The sequence below is a fragment of the Lactuca sativa genome, chromosome 4, assembly GCF_002870075.4.
Source record: "Lactuca sativa cultivar Salinas chromosome 4, Lsat_Salinas_v11, whole genome shotgun sequence".
Taxonomy (NCBI): Eukaryota; Viridiplantae; Streptophyta; class Magnoliopsida; order Asterales; family Asteraceae; genus Lactuca; species Lactuca sativa.
In genome coordinates this window covers 161,522,285-161,543,558 of record NC_056626.2, presented here as the reverse complement: position 1 = coordinate 161,543,558, position 21,274 = coordinate 161,522,285, and the positions used below count along the sequence as shown (strand labels likewise).

At 32.6% G+C, this 21,274-nt stretch overlaps 3 protein-coding genes across 3 annotated transcripts; 1 reads left to right on the top strand and 2 right to left on the bottom strand.

Moving 5' to 3' along the window:
• Window positions 1–391: 391 nt before the first annotated feature.
• On the bottom strand, window positions 392–1,706 carry LOC111921364 (ubiquitin-like protein ATG12). The gene is made up of 5 exons (XM_023916919.3): window positions 1,553–1,706; window positions 1,346–1,404; window positions 891–959; window positions 743–805; window positions 392–656 (listed from the first exon to the last, which is right to left on the bottom strand). The coding sequence occupies exons 1-5, from the start codon at window positions 1,584–1,586 to the stop codon at window positions 597–599; spliced, it is 285 nt and encodes a 94-aa protein (XP_023772687.1). The 5' UTR covers window positions 1,587–1,706; the 3' UTR covers window positions 392–596.
• A 9,827-nt stretch (window positions 1,707–11,533) lies between these two features.
• LOC111921363 (protein ELF4-LIKE 4) lies at window positions 11,534–13,086 on the top strand. Its single transcript, XM_023916918.3, has 2 exons — window positions 11,534–11,859; window positions 12,411–13,086. The coding sequence occupies exon 2, from the start codon at window positions 12,471–12,473 to the stop codon at window positions 12,810–12,812; it is 342 nt and encodes a 113-aa protein (XP_023772686.1). The 5' UTR covers window positions 11,534–11,859; window positions 12,411–12,470; the 3' UTR covers window positions 12,813–13,086.
• Window positions 13,087–16,804: 3,718 nt separating this feature from the next.
• On the bottom strand, window positions 16,805–20,814 carry LOC111921361 (uncharacterized). The gene is made up of 8 exons (XM_023916917.3): window positions 20,627–20,814; window positions 19,861–20,182; window positions 19,571–19,768; window positions 19,159–19,431; window positions 18,965–19,067; window positions 18,722–18,840; window positions 18,473–18,649; window positions 16,805–17,661 (listed from the first exon to the last, which is right to left on the bottom strand). Exons 2-8 carry the CDS (start codon window positions 20,158–20,160, stop codon window positions 16,933–16,935), a joined length of 1,899 nt encoding a protein of 632 aa, XP_023772685.2. The 5' UTR covers window positions 20,161–20,182; window positions 20,627–20,814; the 3' UTR covers window positions 16,805–16,932.
• Window positions 20,815–21,274: the final 460 nt, after the last annotated feature.

The window sequence follows — 21,274 nt, the reverse complement described above, 5'->3', positions numbered from 1 at the left end:
ATTATAATAAATCATAATTACCTTAATACTCATGTTGTCCCTTTAAAATTACAAATCGGTACAATTTGTTTCACAATTTACATAAATGACACATTCATATTAACCCTAGATCTAAAAATTTAGACGGTTGTGATATGTTCTTACAATATTTATGTAATTTATATTTATCAAGGTGTGTGAAAAAGACACAAAGTATGATGAGGATCCACTCAAGCCCAAATACAACAAAGCCCAGAATCTGGAAGGTGTACTCAAGAAGAACAAAAGGGTCAAATGGAAAAAGTGGCTTCATGAGCAATGATGTGAGGAGTAAGAATAAAAGGGGAAAGAGGATACTTCATTTCACATGTTCACTTATTTTGCATTCTATTTTGATTGGCTCTTAGCTTAGTGCTCAGGAAATTCTTGTGAAATATGCTACGAGTATCAATTACAAAGTCACCAATCAAATGAATAAACTCCAAGCTAAAGAGTTGATCAAACATTTTACAAATTTCATCTTCTTAAAACAACTATGAATACAAGCAAGAAGATTACCTAAATTTACCAAATGTAATTCCCAATCAAAGAATTCTTCCAGCTGTAAATGATCAACTTTATCCCCAAGCCATAGAACACGCATAGTTCACCACCAATTTACCATCAAATCCAAAATTCTGCAGCATTTTGTAACAGCAATTTATCTTTGCATATTACTCAAAAAAATGGGACATGAACTAGATGCAGATAAAAGAAAGCTTACATCATACAGATCATTCACTAGTTCATCTGGACTTGGAGAAAAGGCACTGTTCACATACACAAACTGAAAGATAAAAAAAGAACCCAATTTAGTAAGCATGTTCATAGATTTTCAAACTTGAAGCTGATGATTATAGCAGCTTACTAACCAGAGTTTCCCTGTGAAGCTGACGACAAAGAAAATCAATCACCTTAGAAAATCTATCAGTTCCAGCAATCTGAAATTTCAAGAAACAGTTTCAGTTAAAAAGTATAGTTCTTATCATCTAAACGCAAACTAAAACTTGAGCAGAATCTAACAACTTGTTGTTGTTGTTAGTGAAATGCCTAAAGATAGAGTTGTGGATGCCTTTTAAGTGTTTCATTTATACAAGTAAACAAGACAAATCATCGGTCATACTTCGTACATGATAATCATCAACTCTATTCGCATAACAGCTTATGATCATACTATTACAAACGTGCATATAAGATGAACTAGGGTTTCCAAAAACGATTTCGTACACTCCAAACCAGAAGTGCTGAGATGTGATGAAAATCGCGCTTAGCGTACGGGATATATCATAAGAAGAACCAAAATCAATTTGATTAAAGTGAAAAGTACCTTGAATTTAGCTTGTTTGAGAATCGGAGCATCACCGGTAGCTCTCAGATGTACAACGACTGTGTATCAAAGCCGATGAAGAACAAATAAGATTAAACCTAATCAATCATGTTTTGTGAATAGTACAAGACAATGAAACTAAAACCTAACAAGGAAAGTGATCAAATCTGGTATTCGAGAAATTGATTTAGATCATAGTCAGCTAACCTTTACGAGAAGCAATCGGAGAATCGGAAGCCATAGAAACAGTTTCTTGCTCAGGAGTCGAAACGTGTAAAAACTTGAATTTTTGCCCGGAAACACCTATTGGGCCTCATCACGTCGAAGTATATATGTACTGGGCTCCTTTCGATTTAGGCGAAAATATGTATCTGATTTTAGGGATCATCAGAATTCACAAATGTATGATTGATATTTAATAGATTGTCATTTTTTTTAGTTATATATTTTGTAATATATCAATTATGAAATTCAAAAAAATTGTAAAGTTGTTTTTTTTTTTTTTTTACGAAAGCTTTACCGTGCAAAAATACTTGAAGTCTTGGTAAGATAACATTATCATCATCCTCCCCTAATAAATAAAAATAATTTTGTTACATGTCATTCTTTCTTTCAGTTTGTTAAATGTCAATTTATGTAATTTAGAGATATATATTTTGCACTTGTCGCTTCTCATTTACTTTATTTTTTATTTTTCAATATATCATTAATTTAGTTTTCATAAATTAAATATATCATAATAACGATATTAATTTCGAGTTTCAAATTTTAAATTTCAATTTCAATTTCTAATAAATTACAGTTTAAACCTTCGTATTTAACATTTGTTATAATTAACATGTTTGGTACACGGGTCTTGCAACTGAACACGTAATTTTAATTTATTTATTTTTCGCATGTTTATTTATTTTTAATTCTTTTCTCATAATTTTCACTTATTTCAAAATTTAAATACAAATAAACTTCTTGTTTGCTACTTTCTATTTACCATTTTGTTTTAATCAATCCGTATAATATACGGGTCTCACATCTAATTTTATAATGGGATAACGACTTGATAGGGTAAGATACTTTTTGAAATGTACACATTTAGTCCTTATTTTTTTTTTCTTGTAAAATAAACCCTTATACTTTATTTTTTGTAACAATGCAGTCCTTGTGACCGGCTATACCCGGTATACCGGTCGTATACAAATTTTCTTTTAAGGAAAATGACTTGATAGGGTAAGATACTTTTTGAAATATACACATTTAGTCCTTATTCTTTTTTTTGTAAAATAAACCCTTATACTTTATTAATATGTACACATTAGGTCCTTTTCACTGGATTCTACAGGTTTTGCTGATGTGGAAGCACAAGTGACACTAAATAGCAATTAATTAGCTTAGTCACCAAAGATGGGTGATCATCCAGCAACAAGAAAAGGGTGACGACCCTTCGCTTTCTCGTCTCTCTTCCTTTCGGTCGAACAACAATAGTCAAACACCCTTTACCTATTGTGTTTCTTTGATCTGTCTCTCCTTGCCTCCATCTTTGAGATATGTTACCAGAAAAAAAGAAGAAAGGATCGACGAGGGGGCTACCAGAGCAGCTCCTCGCAGCCAACTACCTTCTCTACTTCCTCCTGCCTCCCCCTTCGACCTTGTTGTTTTTGCCATCATTCCTCCTTGCTACCAGTGATGTATAGGAACACACAAAGGAGTCAACGGAGATCGGGGTTCTCTCTCTTTTTCATGATGAATAAAAGTTGGAAAAATCTCGTTGTGGATATGTGGATGCCACCTGATATTTCATTTCAACAAAATAAAAGAAAGGGAAAATGACTTGATATGGTAAGATACTTTTTGAAATGTACACATTTAGTCCTTATTCTTTTTTTTGTAAAATAAACTCTTCCACGTCAGCAAAACCTGTAGAATCCGGTGAAAAGGACCTAATGTGTACATATTAATAAAATACAAGGGTTTATTTTACAAGAAAAAAAAAATAAAGACTAAATATATACATTTCAAAAAATACCTTACCCTATAAGTCATTATCCCTTTTATAATATATGAATAGTTTTGCAACACAATTATGAAATATGATTTTTCGTGAAAAACAAATTGTGTAAATTATTCATAAATAATTCCACAGTTCACAACCGACAAAAACATAATTGATAGTCATTTGTTATTGATGAAAAATATTAATATATTAAAAGTCAAATCATATGATATAGTCATTTTTTAATCATTGGTTTTTATCTAAAAAAAGAAAGAAGAATAACAAAGGCATTTTTTAAATCACGATGCCAAATCATTATTACATGTTCTCTTTATGTATGTTCAATTTATTTATGTCATGTAGTCTCATTACTGACTTCATAATTTATTTGTATACTCGATGGATTATTTTAATGTATAATATTTATAAAACAAAAAATATATCCAATTATGTATTATTTAACTGGTATGAGCATGTTTAGCATCGTATAAAATTACATTAAGGGTTAAACTCTTTCGACGGTCCCATGATGCAGCCATCATAAGGTCAACAAATAAGGAGTGTTTGTTTGGCAGGAATGGAATGAAATTTGAGGGAAAATGATTCCAATTCCCTCAAATTCCTTGTTTGGCTCAACTTCAAGGGAAGGAAAAAGAATGCTAAATGAATTATTTTCCGTTCAAATAAAATAAAGTTCATTCCTTCACAATCTCAAAGGAATTAATTCTTTCATAACATGGAAAGCACAAGATTACAATTTTGCCCTCGCTAAACATTACAATATATCATTAACCTAGTCGTTCATCCCATTCTCATTGAGCCGACATCCTCTTCGCGTCTTCTCCTCATCGTAACAAGGATTGGCCGACGACTTTCTGGTGATCTCCTCTCTCTCTCTCTCTCTCTCTCTCTCTCTCTCTCTCTCTCTCTCTCTCTCTCTCTCTCTCTCTCTCTCTCTCTCTCTCTCTCTCTCTCTCTCTCTCTCTCTCTCTCTCTCTCTCTCTCTCTCTCTTGGTCGATTCATGGTTTCAAGCTATTTGATTTCTGAATTCAAGTGAATCATATCGATTAAATTAAAGTTCTTTCTGAATTTCATGGTCGATTCATGGTCTACAACAACCGTTAGCTAATCGATTTCTTCACATTCTCTCCATCTTTTCTAATTTTATGATTTTTCTAATTTCTCCTTCTTTTCACGATTTGGTAACAATATTAAGATATCTTGTGAAGAAAGTGATAACTTTTAAGTTATGTTTTTTGTGGTAACATTATTGGGTTGTGTATTTAAAGAATTTTATATGAAGTCATTTGCATGATTTTCACATTATATTGAATTAAATTAAATTTATTATTTTTATAATTTATGCAATGTATCGTTACAAATAAATTAAAAAATAAAGTAGAATTAAGAAATATAGACAAAAAGGGCAATTATGTCATTTTACATGGATTCCAATTCCAATTCCTGTGAACCAAACAAAATCTGGAATTAATTCCAATTCAATTTTCTGCCAACCAAACAGGACATGGAATTGGATGCAAAGTCCTGGCAGATTCATTTTCCAATTCTAAATACAATTCCTTCAGCAACATTATGCGAACCAAACATGCCCTAAGAGATAATCACTTCACGTAATATCATGTGTTTATGTTAAAAACAACTAAATGCCATCAATTTCTTAGGGATGAAACAATTCCAATAAAAAATGAAAAAAAAACAATTAAAGCAACTTATTGTTAAATAAGAAATTATTTTTTTTTAAACGACAAATAATTATTTTTCTTTTCTTTCCTTGGATTGAACCCAAGATTTCTTAATTAGTTGTTAATTTATAACATCCATGTTAGTCAAATGGGTTAGCCCCAACTTATAAAAAATTAATTAAGAGACAAACACAAGGTGGTAATATGATTGTTATATGGTGAGATCCTTATTGGGACTTCATGTTTCCTCGTTAACCCCATCACCTTTCCAACTTCTTCAAAACTTCTCTACATTGTAAAATCCATAATGTAAAATTTTCGACTATGTTTCGATTAATCCTTAGGCGTTACCCAATCGACTAAAAGACGTTTATCTATTAATTCATACATGCAAAATGAGCAAAACAAAAGCAAACGATAAAATTTTAACACTTTGAAGAGCTTCTAACTCAATAGAAACTATTTTAGAAATAATTTGTGTTGTATTAATCATATTAACATGTTTTATTTTGGTATTAGTTGTATTTACGAGATTTTTTATGATATTACTCATATTTTTAATTTTTTAAAATTCTACAAATTAGCAATTTAGGGTCCCCAATTAATCCCGTAACACCAATCCATTGACTAGCTAACGTCAAGCGTCTTCTACAACCTTGATAAGATCTAACAATCAAAGTACCAAATGCGGTTGTATTTGGTTTACATTCCTTCCTAACCATTTCAAAAGTCACTAAGGGGTTGTTTGGTAGTTGCTAACTAAGTCAGAGACTGATCGGGTTTAAAGCTCTGACTGCATCTGCCTCTTTTACTACATTTGCCTCTGACTGAAGCTATGTTGTTTGATTACGCATCTGATTGTATGTGTTGAATGTTGAAAATGATTTCTAGATGTGGACACCTTTTACGATTGTTTACATGTTTTGCGTGAGTTTCACTTTGCTAAATTGATAATTTTACCCTTCTATTCTATTTTTTGTTGAATAAAATGTATATGGGGTTGTTCCGTTATTTTGTATATGAAGACTTTCTGTGATAACGAGGGTGCGGTCGCCTTAACCAAGGAACCAAGGGATCATGATAGATCTAGGCACATCGACAAAAAATATCATTTCATCAAGCATCGAGTAGAAAAGGGACTCCTCGTAGTGAAGAATGTGTCGTAAGAGGAGAACCCAACAAATCCCCTTACGAAAGGACTGAGTAGGGTTAAGCACTCACAACATGCTAGGAGTATTGGGTTGAATGACGATATTAGTTTTAGTGATTAGATAGATATTTAGAAACTTGTAATATATACAATGTAATTGACATTTGATGATTAAATAAATGAGTTTTATTTATGAGTAAAGTTACTATCTTGTGTCAATTGTTTACTATTATTTCACTTTTGCATGTTTTGACTTCCTGAATAATAGGATTATTCAAACTATCCACAGTCGATCATACATTGAAAGTAGGTATTAATGCAAGACTATCATTAATTGACTTGTAGATTGTCTAAGCGTTTAGACATAGCAAAAGTTTGTTACAACGTTCATGAGTGCTCCTGAAATAAGATTTGAGTATTGGATTAAACTCACGCTCACATGAATCACTTCATGGAATTCATCACGGGTGATTGTGAGATGATAATATTGTATAGTCTTTAAACCGAGATATATGAGTTGTTGTTTACAAGTTGGCTGTGCATTGATAATGCATAAATGCATCAACAACTTGATGTTATAAAATGTATTGTTGTGTATGATTCAATGAGTAAATAGTACAAGCATATAAGTCAAAGTTTATCTATTCCTTTTATCCTAGGAGGATTAAAAGCGATATCTTGGGCCCCTCGATGATTTTGTGTTGACTTATGTGTCGGGTTCGATCAGGACTAAGTTGATGTGTTCGATTAAGTTCTATGCCAGACACATCCAAAATCGGGAAACAAATTGTTATACAATAAGTATGACTATGTTCCATGTTTTTTTCCGCATGATATCTTGAGAACGGAGGACTACATGATCCCTTATCTAAAGGACGTGTCATTGACTAGGTCAAAGTTCGACAACGGCTATTGAGAGCTACGATTACTAATTAGATCTTGAAGTAACATTGGCAGTTATAGTTATTAGAATTATCCAAGTGAGAGACTGTTGGATTAAGTTTCTAAGCCCATAACTATAATTGGTATGTACTTGACCTGATAGTAGCATGGTCCTTTTGGGTTGCATTCATACTGATGACTGGACAGGATGACTGTTAAGGAGAGAGGTTGATTTATTATTAAGAATAATAAATTAGGGCATAAATATGATTTATTAATATATTATAAGAATAATATATTAATTAGGAATCATATTATTAATTAGCATTTAATCAAAAATTAATTTGGAATTAATTTTGGGATTAAAGGAACTGATTAAAAGTACGGGGGCTGTTTTTTAATTATTTAATAGTTGAGGCTTTAGGCCATTAGATCACCCTTATTAGGGCTAGGCCGAAAATCCTAGAAAGATCTAGGATTTTTTGTCCAAGGCCTAAGGTGAGGAGGTCCATGGACTTGCTTAGGCCCTAAGCTAAGGGATCAGGGTTTCCACCCTGAAACCCTAGCTAGCCTCAAGTATAAATAGACCCTCTAGGCTTAAGATTTCGTCCCACCCTTGATAAACCCTAGAAGAGACAATTTCTAAAGCAAGCTACCTTCTTTCCTCTCTCTCATATTCATCCTTTCACTCTTGTGTGTTTGTGAGCCACTAGAGGTACTACATTTGTGGTACTTGTTCTCATGACCAAAGGAACTTCAAGATTTAGTTGTTATTACTATATAGCAACAAAGTTATGTATTCTAATCTTTTGTTTGTGTATTTCAAAACTTTAGATGCATGCTAGGGTTTTTTCTTTTGTGTTTATTTTTTGTATGTCTAATAGTGAAAACATAGATCCAAATTAGGATTGTTTGTATAAAACCCATCAATACCAAGCAATGAAGTTTCTTGTCATCATTCTTCAAGCCTCAATCTCTTGACTGGTTTTGGTTTACACCCTTTTCACTGTAATAATCAACAAATTTCTTTGTCATCATTCTTTCAGCTTTCTAATGGTTCTTGTTTGATGTTAACTACAAAAATCAAAGAACCAAATATTAGGGATACTTGGACAACATAATGAATCTATCTCAAGTCCTAAAGTGGCCTTCAACATACAACTTCAAGAAATCAACCTTCAACATACAAGTTAATACATCTAATTTTAGAAAACAATATCATGTAATTTCAGAAAAATAAAACAAAATTCAACATACAAGTTTTCTGAAAACAAAATTCAACATACAAGTTCATAAGAGCATACAAAATTCATAAATTCAACCCAAAAATTTAATTATCATCTTCCTGGTATCAAAAGAAAAAAAAACATCATTCATGTTAACAAAGGAATGTGATATCAGAAAAAAAAAAATCCAACATTCATGTTCATATATATGTATCTGATTTCATTTTCTATTTCTTGTATATTTACCTAATTTCAGCCACATAGCAGGAAAATAAGCAACAAGAGGAAAACATTTCAACATTCATAATTCATTCCAGAAAAAAAAAAATAGAGTTGGAGTATTGTCGCCATAGATGGAGTATCAAGAAGCAGGTAGTCATCGTTGGTAGAGGAGTGGCAGAGGAAGTAGATGGTCGACGAAACGATTGTGGCCAGCGAAGTTACTGTAGCCATCAATGTCGCTACCTAGCAACAATAATGGAAAACAATCTCGTGAATTTAAGGAAAAATGGGGAAATGGTCTAGAGGTAGTGTGACGATGGAGGAGGAAGTCGGAGGTGGGAAGAACCAACGTTGAAGAAGGATATGTCTTGTTTTTGTGAGGGCGATATGGTCGTCTGGGAAAAGAAGAAGAGAATGAGTTGTTTTTGGAGAAGGGCAATTTAGAGTTTTTCTCGGTCAGCGTAATTTTTTCCATGACCCAGTAAGATGCTAAAGGACCGAGTAAGAGGCATAAATGGTGGTATCAAACACTTTGACTCTGACCGAGTCAGAGGTGACCTCTTATTGGACCAATAAGAGGTATATCAAACCGGGCCTAGATAACATGAGCTTGATAAACCTGATTTAAAGACAGAAACTCACCCTTTTCCTTGCTATAACTCGATCTATGGTTTGGATTTAGATCCAAATTTAAAAGTTAAATCTTAATATGATGATAATTTTTGAATCTAGTGTTATTTTTACCATATGAACTCTTAAACTCTATAGAATCAAACCCTAATAATGGGAAATACGCAAATCACTTTTGTAGATAGGATTGGGTCTCATGAGCTTACTTTTGATTTTGGTATGTTTGTGGTATTTTTCAATGTTTGTTATGTAGTCGATATGGTGAGAAATGTTATCCCTTTTAAAGCCTTATATGACGATGGATTTGATTTTGCTTTTGAAAATGTAACGATATGGGCACTTAAAAAATGCAATGCTATATTTCAGGTCTAGTCCTTTGTAATGGCATCTATGAAACTATCTTTAACTTAAGAGACAACAATAGTTAAATCCTCAATTAATGTTGATTCAATATCATCCAAAAATACTTTGGATAAAACGTACATGTGGCATTGTCGTCTTAGCCACATAAACGAGAAACGCATCACCAAAATCCAAGCGGATGGAATTCTAGAATCATTTGATCATACATATTATCAAGGTTGTAGAACTTGCTACTCGGTACCTGTTCGGCCGATTGCCGAGTAGCGAGTACTCGGATTCGGTAATTCATGTAAAAATATTTTTAGGGAAATCATATATGTCAAAATCATAAGTTAAAATCATAAGTCAATTGAAATATATAACAAAATTAGATACATGTGAATACAAAAAAAACTGAAAACACACAATGGTCTCACTTTGTGAATAATTACTGAAAATTTAAGATATATATATATATATATATATATATATATATATATATATATATATATATATGTAGTAATAATCATGTGTGTGTGTTAAATAATAAATCATTAAGTATATTATACACATTAATCATCGAGTTGGCCGATTTTTACAACACTGCTCGCTTCAGTAAGGGGTCGATTGGGGAGTACTCGGATTCTATACCTCGCCTCGGTAAGGGGCCGAGTAGGGAGTACTCGGCCGAGTAATCAGCCAACTCGGTGAGTTTTACAACACTGCATCTTATGATGAATGTGAATCATGTTTATTGTGGAAGATGACAAAAGCACCATTTATAGGAAATTATGAAAGAGGGAAGGTTATGTTGGAACTCGTACACATTGATGTGTGTGGGTCGTTCATATCAACTACAAGGAACAATGAAAGGTACTTTATTACATCTACTAATGATTTCAATAGATATGATTGTGTTAATTTAATTAAACACAAATCTAAAACGTTTAATGTGTTCAAAACATACTAAAACGAAGTAGAAAATCAACTTGGGAAAAAGATTAAGATTCTCATATCCAATAAGGGTGGTATCTTAATGATGTATTTTGCGATCATCATAGAAATTGTGGGATAATATCACAACTGACTCCACCTATAACACCATCGTATAACGGTGTAGCTGAGAGAAGAAATTGAACATTGTTTGATATGGTTCGTTGCATGATGAGTCGCACTACACTTCCTTTATGTTTATGGAAATATGCCTTAAAGACTGCTATAAAAATCCTAAATCTCTTACCAACCAAGAAGGTTTCCGAAACACCAACTGAAATATGTAATGGAAGTGTCATTTCATTATCATATTTGAAAATTTGGTGTTTTGATTGGATATTTCGTTCAACACTTGATTCTTTTGATGTCATCAACATCTAATCATCAACTTCCTTTCAACACATACATTCACATTCCATAGTCAAAATAGAGTACTTTCATCATGGGGTGCAGTTAAGGCGACATGACATTGCAATGCTTATGGTAACACCATCCCACCTTCATTTTACCCTCATTTTTTTTTACCCTCATTTTTTCTCATGTGCAGTGAGAACTCACCACGCCTCATCCTATGTTTCAATTTATTTTGTGCAATTTTTAATTGTAGATACAAGGGTCTTTACATTAAAAAATAAGGGACAATATAAGGTGTCTATTCCACAGGTGAAAATAAATATAAAAGAAGAATTATAAGAAATGAAATGACGTTCATGGAAGAGAAAATATGAGAAGCATGGTAACCCGTTAAATCTTTAATATAGGTTATGGATCAATGAGCTAATAACGTAAAAGGTTACCTTAAAGATAGGTTTTTATTTTTCCTTTTGGGTCCTTTTAAAAACCAATTATATTTTGTTAAACGTGCAATACTTGATTGGGTCTCATTATGTTATGTACCCCAAAAAAGTGATTGTGCCATTATGGATCATTGGATTTACAATAATTGCTTTCTGTCAAAATCAAGAAAATTGGGGATTAGGTCGGATTAGATCCGGTCCAGAAAACATTCAAACCCACCCGGTCCAATAGACATCGGTACATTACATTTACATCTCATGAGTGCCAAAAGTCGTCTTCTTTCGTCCAGAAAAGCAAAAGAAAACGCAATCAGAATTCAGAAACAGCGGAGAATCCCGCAGGTGAAGTAAACGAGGGAAGAGAGAGAAACAGAAACAGAAAAGAGAAAGAGAGAGAGAGAGAGCCAAAATACACGTCGTGTGTACTGTCAAATCTCGTATACAGAAGACTCCAATTGTATATCTCTCTCTTCTTTCTTGCTGATGATTTCAGGGTCTCTGCTTAATCTCAGCCTTTGGGGAATACCTGATTTCGATACCCTTTTTTGACGTTTCCGCAAATAATGTTCTTTATGTTGCAGGTGAATGATTTCCTCCTTCCTCCTTCCTCCTTCCTTTTTGCTTTATTTTCTAATTGATGTATGCGATTCCGTGAATTTCAATGCTTCTTTCTGTTTTTTGTTCGACCTTTTCTTCATGGATTTGGTTTTCTTGTAATCTTGCCTTCTGGGTGTTCGATAAAATGCCATCTTTCTCATAAAGCAGTTCATGACATTGTTGTGTTTAATTGGGGTTCGTAAATACTTAAAGCAAGAACCCTTTTTCCTCTTTACACTATTGAAAGATGCCATGATCTTTTTTTTCAATAGATTTCTTTCTTGAAATATCAATATTATACGCCTGTTTACCAATTTTGGGGCATTGTATATTCTACTTAGAAAATTCTGTAAAACATCATTTACCCATAAAAAGACTTGTTGAATCATAAATAGGTAGATTACATCTCAATCCAAATTCTAAACCAAAAACGGAATTGAAAGATTGCTAGGACCCATAAAAGATAATCCATTATTGACTATTTGTGATGATTTCTCTATTAACTTTACAATCTTTCACTACTCATAAACTTCAGGTGTTTAATTCTGGGTGTTTCTGATTCAACACAAGGGAGAAGAAAAAGAAAAAAAAAACAATGGAAGGTGATATATTTTCAGGAATTGGAAACGGATCACAATTAGGAGTTGATGGGAAAGTACTACAAACATTTCAAAAGAGCTTTGTTCAAGTCCAAAACATTTTGGATCAAAACAGACTGCTGATCAATGAAATCAATCAGAATCAAGAATCTAAACTACCTGTTAATTTGACAAGAAACGTGGGTCTAATCAGAGAACTCAACAACAATGTTAAAAGAGTGGTTGATCTTTATGGTGATCTTTCAAACTCTTTTAGCAAATCAATGGATGCATCATCTGAAGCTGAGTCAGGTGGGACAACAAGATCTGATGGGAAAAAAAGAGTGAGGTCTGGCTAAAATGCTAATCAAATCAAGTTCAACATCTTTTAACATCTCTTTTAGGAATGAAATATCATTTTCATAATTGGCAATTCAAGCTACCAAATATCATACCCATGTTGTAATTTTTGTTTAAAACGTCTCTTGTTTAGCTATTCCACATGATTTAAGCATGTTTTTAGGTTTCTTCTTCTTTTGTTATAAAATTGCAGTGGGGTTTCACCAATAATCACCATGTAATTTGGTTTTTGTAATAATACTCATCTCTTTATAAATCAAGGGTTGTTCGATATTTGTTGATTGAGTTAGATCTGATGTGATATCAAACAGTCTGAATCTGACAGAATCAAACCCAACCTTTTACGACATCAACTAAGAGACATATCAAACAGCTTCTAAGCAATTATGATCAAGATTCATATTATAATGAAGAAAAATGTAATCTTTATGGAATAATTCTGATAGGTGGCCATTTGGGTATCTTTTATCTTGACCAAAGTTGATTCTGAAATGAAAAGGAAAAGCTTTTTGTGTGCTATTTCAAGAATCTGATTATGGTGATTTTGGTTGGAAGGAAGGACATGAATTCGGCCATAGATATTGTTAAAAAAAGGTGGCCCAAAATCAAGAAAAAGTAAGCAGTGTGGTTGTGAGATGTGAGCTGTGATGTTTGATGATTCGGTTTGGATGAGGTCTGTATTGAAGATGCTTTTAGTTTTGTGGGGAAAGTAGGATTCGAAAGTAGCTTTTGGTAATCATGATCCCCTGCCAAATCATCGGGACTCTTTTGTCCTTTTTACATCAACCATTGTGCTTGTACCAAGTGGTCGGCTATATAGTACCAATTATATGTAACATTAGAGAAACAAATATATTTTAATAATGTAAGTGGATTAGAAACAAAACAAAATAGGAAGCAGGGATTAAGTTTTGAAAATTAAAAAGACAAGGGGCTGAATTCATAATTAATTTTTTATGATTTTTTTCTATTTGATAGATTTCACTATATACAAGTTATATGGACGGAGCCCAGAACTTTAGAATAAGGGGGCAACGTAATAAGCTCGAAAACATTCCGCAATCACGAATCAAAAAACCAAAATTTACCTTTTAAATTTGATATATCATTTTTTTTAAGTTCACATAATCACTTTAATTGCTTTTTCAACATTATTATTTTTTCCGGTTCTGGACGTATAAAATCTTGTCTGTTATTACTAACGAGATGCGATATGGATAAAGAAAATTTTCTTTTGGTGTGGAAAAAACGGATTACTCTTTGATTGCTCTTGATTTATCATTTAATTATACAAAACCAAATTACTAATAATAAAAATAATATTAATTATAAGTTAAATAAAATTAAAATTACTTTGTTGTTTGTTATTGATAAAAATCTTAGCACTCTTGCAACAACAAAAAAGATAAAAATTTGAAGTTGTTAATTTTTTAGAAGTTAACAATGACCACAACTAAAAGAAATTAGAGCAGTCTTATCCTCTTATACAGCTCATTAATAGCTTTTAAAAGATATGTGCTTGGAGGGGGGAAAACAAGCCCCGATGGTGTCTCCGCCCATGTTGAAATCTCTTCTCTTTTAATAAATAGTAAATACTATTTTCGCCAGATAATTTTGGACTACAAGTGTGTGTGTATATATATATATATATATATATATATATATATATATATATATATATATATATATATATATATATATATATATATATATATATATATATATATATATATATTTATATAGGGTTAGGTTCATGTGAGATGGCCTAATTTTGTGAGACCGTAATACACATTTTTTTATTTTTTTTAGTTAATTCAAGTTCCGAAAATAATATTTAAAAAAAGAAATTTTGGATTTTTCCATTTATTTTGCATTTTAAAATTATTTTTTAGAATATGTACAGTGTAATATTCTATTAGAATATTTCACGTATTTTTCAAAAAAAATGGAATTTTTTTTATTTTTTTTTTATTTTTTTTTAGTTAATTTAAGTTCCGAAAATAATATTTAAAAAAAGAATTTTTAGATTTTTCCATTTATTTCGCATTTTAAAATTATTTTTTAGAATATGTCAGTGTAATATTTTATTAGAATATTTCACGTATTTTTCAAAAGAAAACGGGATTTTTTTTTATTTTTTATTTTTTAGTTAATTCAAGTTCCGAAAATAATATTTAAAAAAAGAATTTTTGGATTTTTCCATTTATTTTGCATTTTAAAATTATTTTTAGATTTGGTCTCACGATCTCACAAAATTAGAATGGTCTTAAATTAACCTGAATATATATATATATATATATATATATATATATATATATATATATATATATATATATATATATATATATATATATATATATATATATATATATATATATAACTCTTCTATTATAAAAGGTTTGTAATATAAAATGATTAAAAAATAACTAGTTTTATTAAGAAATACATGTTTCAATAAATTTTTGTAGATTCCAATGCATTATATGAAATAAAAATAATAATAAAATTATATGAAATAAAATAATGATGTGATAATCCATTGAATTTTATAGAATTCAATGCATTGATGTTTTATTGAAACTTTTTTTATGTCAACACTTAATCTCCTGTTTGATGTGCACAAAACCAATAAAAATGTCTACAATATTTCTTTATCATACTAAGGTGGCTATAAGTCTTTATTGCACAACCTCCTAATCCTAAACAACCTCTACCTTGTAAGCCTTTATTACACACCACTATTAGGGTAGGGAGGAGGATAAGATTTTTGAAACCAGTAAAAACTTTGATCTTTTTGAAGAATTGTGTGAACACTTTTCGAGTCAGATGTTTCGAACTTATGCCTATGTTACATGAAATTCAAATTATGATGATAATCTTTCAAGGAATAGTCTCGAATCAAGACACTAATATGATGCCACAAATTTGGGTTTGTATAAAATTGAAATTCTTTTGATGACCAAAGATAAGTATTAGGGAAGTATTAGATACTGATTTTATCTCATAAATAAAAGATGTTGGTTTTAAGGATAAATATGAAGAATGTATTCCAAAAATAAGATTTCAATAACCTTTTTCTTAACAAATAAATTATCGGGTCCGGGCGTTGCCCTGCACCCGGGATGGAGGCCCCCACCGACCCTTGTCATTTGGTCGAACCGAGATCAAATCCGTTTTATACAAACATATAGTCCACACATCCTAACTTGTAATAAAATCAAGAATTGAACTCCATTTGTAATCTATAAATTTCATTGTACTAAAATGTCATGAATGTTGTTTGTTTTTTCTGAGATAAAAGATTTATAATCTATGGACCTCGTCTCTTATTACTAACTTGCAATGAATGCCATTATACTAGTAATAAATTTGTCATTCTCATTATCCGTGAAAAAGAATTGAACTCCACTGGTAATTTATAAATTCCCTTGTACTAACTTGTAATAAATTTCATAACACTAAAATCACCAACAACCGCCTCTTCCCACCAATAGTTTCTCACTCGTTTCTTTTGTTTTACTCATGGCCAATGGTACAACAGGTGATTATAAAATTCCTTTCAGCCCTATTTTCACCTGTAAACTAAAGAATTTCGGCATTCTCAGATAACCAATATGCATTATAGCGGAACTCTTCATACCCATGTATGTGCATATAATGCTCTTGCCACAAACGATCATCATCAAACATGACACCAACACTCAAAAACTTTGATCATGTCTCGAACAAATCTTTAAAGAGAACAAACACAATCATATTGCCAATTCATCCAACATCTTCGACTATTGCTCATGTCAGATTTCCCTTTGAGATAAGTTGGGGAACCACTTTATTTACTTCTGAAAATAAGCTTTTCATTTAATTTGAAATATTTGGTTTTTCTATGAAGGATATCACATGGGGGATACTATCATTTTTTGCATCATGAGAAGAAAGCAACTCAGGCATCATATCAGGACTCTGTTAGAACTCACTTTGTGACTACATAAGATATCAAAACTTTGGTTTCATTATAAACTAAACACAACAAACATGACACGTGTCAGTCAGAGGTCAGAATCTTCAAATATGAACTATTTACGCTTCTGCCCTTCAAGCTCTATGTACAAGACTCAGTTACTATAACACTAGTTCAATTTCTTCAGAGCTACTATTATGACTTTTCAACGACACCTTATCTTCTTTCTCAAGCTCTCGTAATAACTTCTCCATCTGTCGTCTATAAACCGGCATAAAATGATCAGTTATCATACTATGTGACAATCTAATTTTACTATACAACGACCTTGGCGCCAAATATATCCCCACTTTATCTTCCACCACCTCATCATCAACCTTATCATCATCTGTTTCACTTGATGACGTGGCAATATTTTCTCTCTCCTCCACAACCTCTGGAGCCGTCACTATATGCATGATCTTCCCCGCCGGAAAAAACCTATGCGCCTCCTTCGTATCCGGTGCACTGTTCTCCGGCGACACCTTTGCCGCCTCTTCCTCCTCTCTCATCTCCTTTGCCACGTCAGCCTCCTCCCCTTCACTCTGCTCATACAGCTCATGTTCAAGCTGTTCCCATAGTTCAAACTCGGTCATTCGGTCTTCATGGGTGCCCGCCACGTCAGCAGAACGTGAGCCCGATACGTTTGTTTCGTCCGATGAAGACACTGGGAGTTCGAGCGCTCGAGCTGTCGTTTCGGTGGTGGAAGACGGCTGCTCCGGCAACATCATGTTGGCGGCTGCCGCCGGTCTCCGGCGGGGGCCCATGCAGGACCATGATGAGATGTCGAGAGTCGGGCGGGACCATGCGGATGCCGCCTGAGCCATGCTTTGTGCTCGCCTCATCACCACCTACAAATTACAATTGTGTCCATAAAAGTCCTTATGTTTTGGCCTCTTGATCAATTTAGTCCTTATATGTTTTTGTTTTTTAATTCAATTAAGTCTCAAAAATCTATTCATTTTAACACTTTTACTCAGTCAACAGGTCATCTCACTTTCAAAATTTACACTTTTGGCCAACATTTTAAATTTTATTACAAATTTGGTCCAAAATTTACACATTTGCCCCAGATTTCAAAGTTTTGTTACGATTTCATCCTAAATTTAGTTTTTTACATCTTTTTTTTTTCAAAAAAAAATTCTAATATGTTTTGTTTGTTGTATAAAATCATATTTATACTCATGGGCAATTGAATCAAAAAATTGTTTTAAAAAAAAGGTTTTTATATAGGTATTTTGCATACAAAATTGTTTTTTAAAAAATTATATAGAAAAAAGAAGGTTTTTTATGTGAATTTTTTTTTTGTATAAATATGAATTTATACAACAAACAAAACATATTCAATTTTTTTTTTTGAAAAAAAAAAGATGCAAAAAACTAAATTTAAGATGAATTCATAACAAAATTTTGAAATCTGGTCCAAAAGTGAAACTTTTTGACCAAATTTGTAATAAATTTGAAAATCTGGGCCAAAAATGTAATTTTTGAAAGTGAGATGACTTGTTAACCGAGTAAAAGGGTCAAAACGAATACAATTGCCGATTTTTGAGACGTAATTGAATATAAAAAAAAAACATATAAGGACTAAATCGATTATGAGGCCAAATTTTATTGAGTTGTCCCTTTTAGAAAAAAGGACAAAAAGGACGTGGTATTTACCTGTGTGCCACTGGAAACTGGCCGGAGGATTTCGCCGGCTCCAGCGACTTTTGCTCTGGCGGTTGCCATGGATGGAAGGCGGGAGCCTAAAGCGGATGCTGACCGGTAAAATGTTCTAAGAATTCTTGTATGTTCGATTTGAGTTCTTAAATCATTCAGCCATGCTGATGCTGTAACCTGTGAAGAAGAACAAAAAAATGTTTCATTTCACCCCCTGAAGAATATTGTATTTACAATTTTAGTACTTGCCTCTGCACGTAAATCGTCCACTGAAGCAGCTGAGAATGTGGGGACAAGATCAGCTCCGTTTATGACAGATGTAATGAATTCATTCCCTGAATCTGCCAACTCCCATGTCATACAAGCACCTAATAATTATCATATCAACAATGTTCAATTATAGAAATCTAGATTTTTTCAAAAGTAAAATGTCTTCAATTTTTAAAAAAAATAAATTAATTAAAGTACAATGCTATAACTTGATAGGTTTACCTGGAGCAAATGTGACACAGGTAGTTGCAGAGAGTTCTTTCTGTTCCCTTAAGACATAAGTTAAAAGTGCAGCAGTTCCACCACCCAAAGAATGTCCAACGATCTGAATTTAATAGAAAATCTTTTTTTAAATATATATTACTATTAAATGTTGGAATATAAGAAAAGGAAAGATAAGAAGTAAAAAGTAATGCCTGAAGCTTATAATCAGGGTAATCTTGGAATGCTTTAAGAAGAAGAGGAGTTGCAAGCTTTGCAATCCATCGAGCAGCTGCAACCATTCCACAATGAGCATAACCTAATACCAAATTAGTAACTCCTCCTTCATGCACAATTGTATGATGAAATGGCACAACTGCCCCTGTTGCAGCTGTTAGAGTGTCCTTGATGCTGTGGGTCCCACGAATCAATAGAAGGAATGTTTTTGTCTTATGGTTTATTAATATTGTAAAAGCCGGCTTCAAAATCTGAAATAAATCAACCAAAATGTCATATTACAGTCTTGTTTTCTTTTGAGGGTAAAATGGTCATTTAGTCAAAGAAACAGTCCTTAATCTAGTAAGCTATGTTTTCTTTTTTACTTAATACACAACATCATTTACTTACTCCAGCTTTGGGTTCCTGAATAAGAACATCTTCAGGTGAAAAGCCTGTCTCCTCTAGAAACATGGGAAATGTTTTTTTGGAGAAATGCCAGCAAAGAGTCAACAAGTCCAAGAGATATTTAAGCTCAGAAACTATTTCAGGCCCTGTAAGTTGCAGGCTTTCTTCACCTCCATATACACTACTGACATGCAAATTCCCCTGTAGATCAAAGTTGTCAAATTCCATATTTCCATCAAGCAAATGAAGAGTCAAATCATGGCGTGAAATTGGCATCATGTTTACATGCTAACCTGTCTTTTCAACAAATAGGTGATGCCGAAAGCTAAATCTCCAATTGGCCATTTACCTAAAGTTTCTGAATATGTAAATCGAAGAGTTTCTGATAAAGTTGAAATGGTTTCCAGCCATGTTGCAGGAGCCTGGATTAGTCTACTGGATACTCGTTCAACTCCTGAAGAACCATGACTCTGTACAAGGCTATCACTTTCTTCTTCATCATCGGGTGTTGTGCCTGATTGTAGTTTTTTGTTTAAAGTATAATATAACAGAGCAGCTGCACCCGCTGCTGTTGCCATTGTTGCTGTCGCCATGAGATTAAGAGCTTGATATCGGCTGAAGAACCAAAAAAGTTGTATGAAAAACAGTTTCTCTAAATAGAAAACGCGTATGGAATTCTTCAATCGTTTTCTTTGAAGACAGTTAATCTCAAATTTGTACAACTTCTTTAAACTAAAATTGTAAACAAAGAAATCAACAGACATTTCCTACAAGAAACGGATTCCGACAGAAGTCGTATAGCCATGGCTTAAAAGGAAGACTATTCTTTTGGGAACTATCACTCGGGAATTAAGCAGAAGAAAAATGTGGAAATAACGATGACGATCAAAGCAAATAAACTCAAATTCATCAAAACATTAAAAACCGAGGGTAGAATTAGAACCTGATCATGATAATATTTAACAAAACAAAAACCCTAAAAACCCAAACTCCGAGAGACGATATTATTCCGATAAGCGATCACAAAAACAAGAAATAGAACACGATTTGATTACGAACCTGTGAGAAGAGAACCCCGGGTGCTAGAGAAATCTGGAAAGCATTCGAAGGTTAAACCGGAGAAATCAAGGAGAGGAATTTGAAGTTGGATAAATCCTAAAACCAAGAACGTCTGTTTGATAAAGTTGGCAGAGAAGCCATCTGTTTGGAAGAACAAAGAAGAAATAACCGACTTATTATTCTTATTTTTTGTTTTATTTTATTATTTTTCCTTTTATGTAAAATAAGAAGAGATCGAAAGAGTTTGAAATGTTTGTGTGAAAACGAGAGGTGGCCGGTGGGCACTTTCTTGACTTCGATATTGGGTGTACATGGTCCAAAAAGGTGACTCGACCCAAACGGCATGAGTAGTAGTAGTATTATGACGAAATAAATAAGAGTTATTTATTTGAAAATGATGAACTATGTTAGTCTTATAAATTATTTGTTAAAAAATAATTAAAAAAATAGTAAAATGTTAAAAAAATAGTTACGATATTGCATGACGGTAGGACGCCATCTGCAGGATTCGTACATATGGTCATCTACGAATCTAACATCTGCTTCTCGATTCCTGGTATGTAACTTTTTTTGTTGTTTAATTTGTGGATTGGATGGACTCACGACGTGACAATAGGATTGGTCACCGCACGACCATCTAATGAAGTT

What these genes read in the sequence shown, in the direction of transcription:
- LOC111921364 (XM_023916919.3), bottom strand. Translation starts at nt 1,586, where the DNA reads ATGGCTTCCGATTCTCCGATTGCTTCTCGTAAAG. An exon ending in TCCGATTGCTTCTCGTAAAG is followed by an intron (nt 1,405 to 1,552) that starts GTTAGCTGACTA and finishes TTTGATACACAG; the next exon opens with TCGTTGTACATCTGAGAGCT. An exon ending in TAGTGAATGATCTGTATGAT is followed by an intron (nt 657 to 742) that starts GTAAGCTTTCTT and finishes AAAATGCTGCAG; the next exon opens with AATTTTGGATTTGATGGTAA.
- LOC111921363 (XM_023916918.3), top strand. Translation starts at nt 12,471, where the DNA reads ATGGAAGGTGATATATTTTCAGGAATTGGAAACGGATCACAATTAGGA.
- LOC111921361 (XM_023916917.3), bottom strand. Translation starts at nt 20,160, where the DNA reads ATGGCGACAGCAACAATGGCAACAGCAGCGGGTGCAGCTGCTCTGTTA. An exon ending in TTCAGGAACCCAAAGCTGGA is followed by an intron (nt 19,432 to 19,570) that starts GTAAGTAAATGA and finishes GATTTATTTCAG; the next exon opens with ATTTTGAAGCCGGCTTTTAC. An exon ending in CAGTTTCCAGTGGCACACAG is followed by an intron (nt 17,662 to 18,472) that starts GTAAATACCACG and finishes TGTAATTTGTAG; the next exon opens with GTGGTGATGAGGCGAGCACA.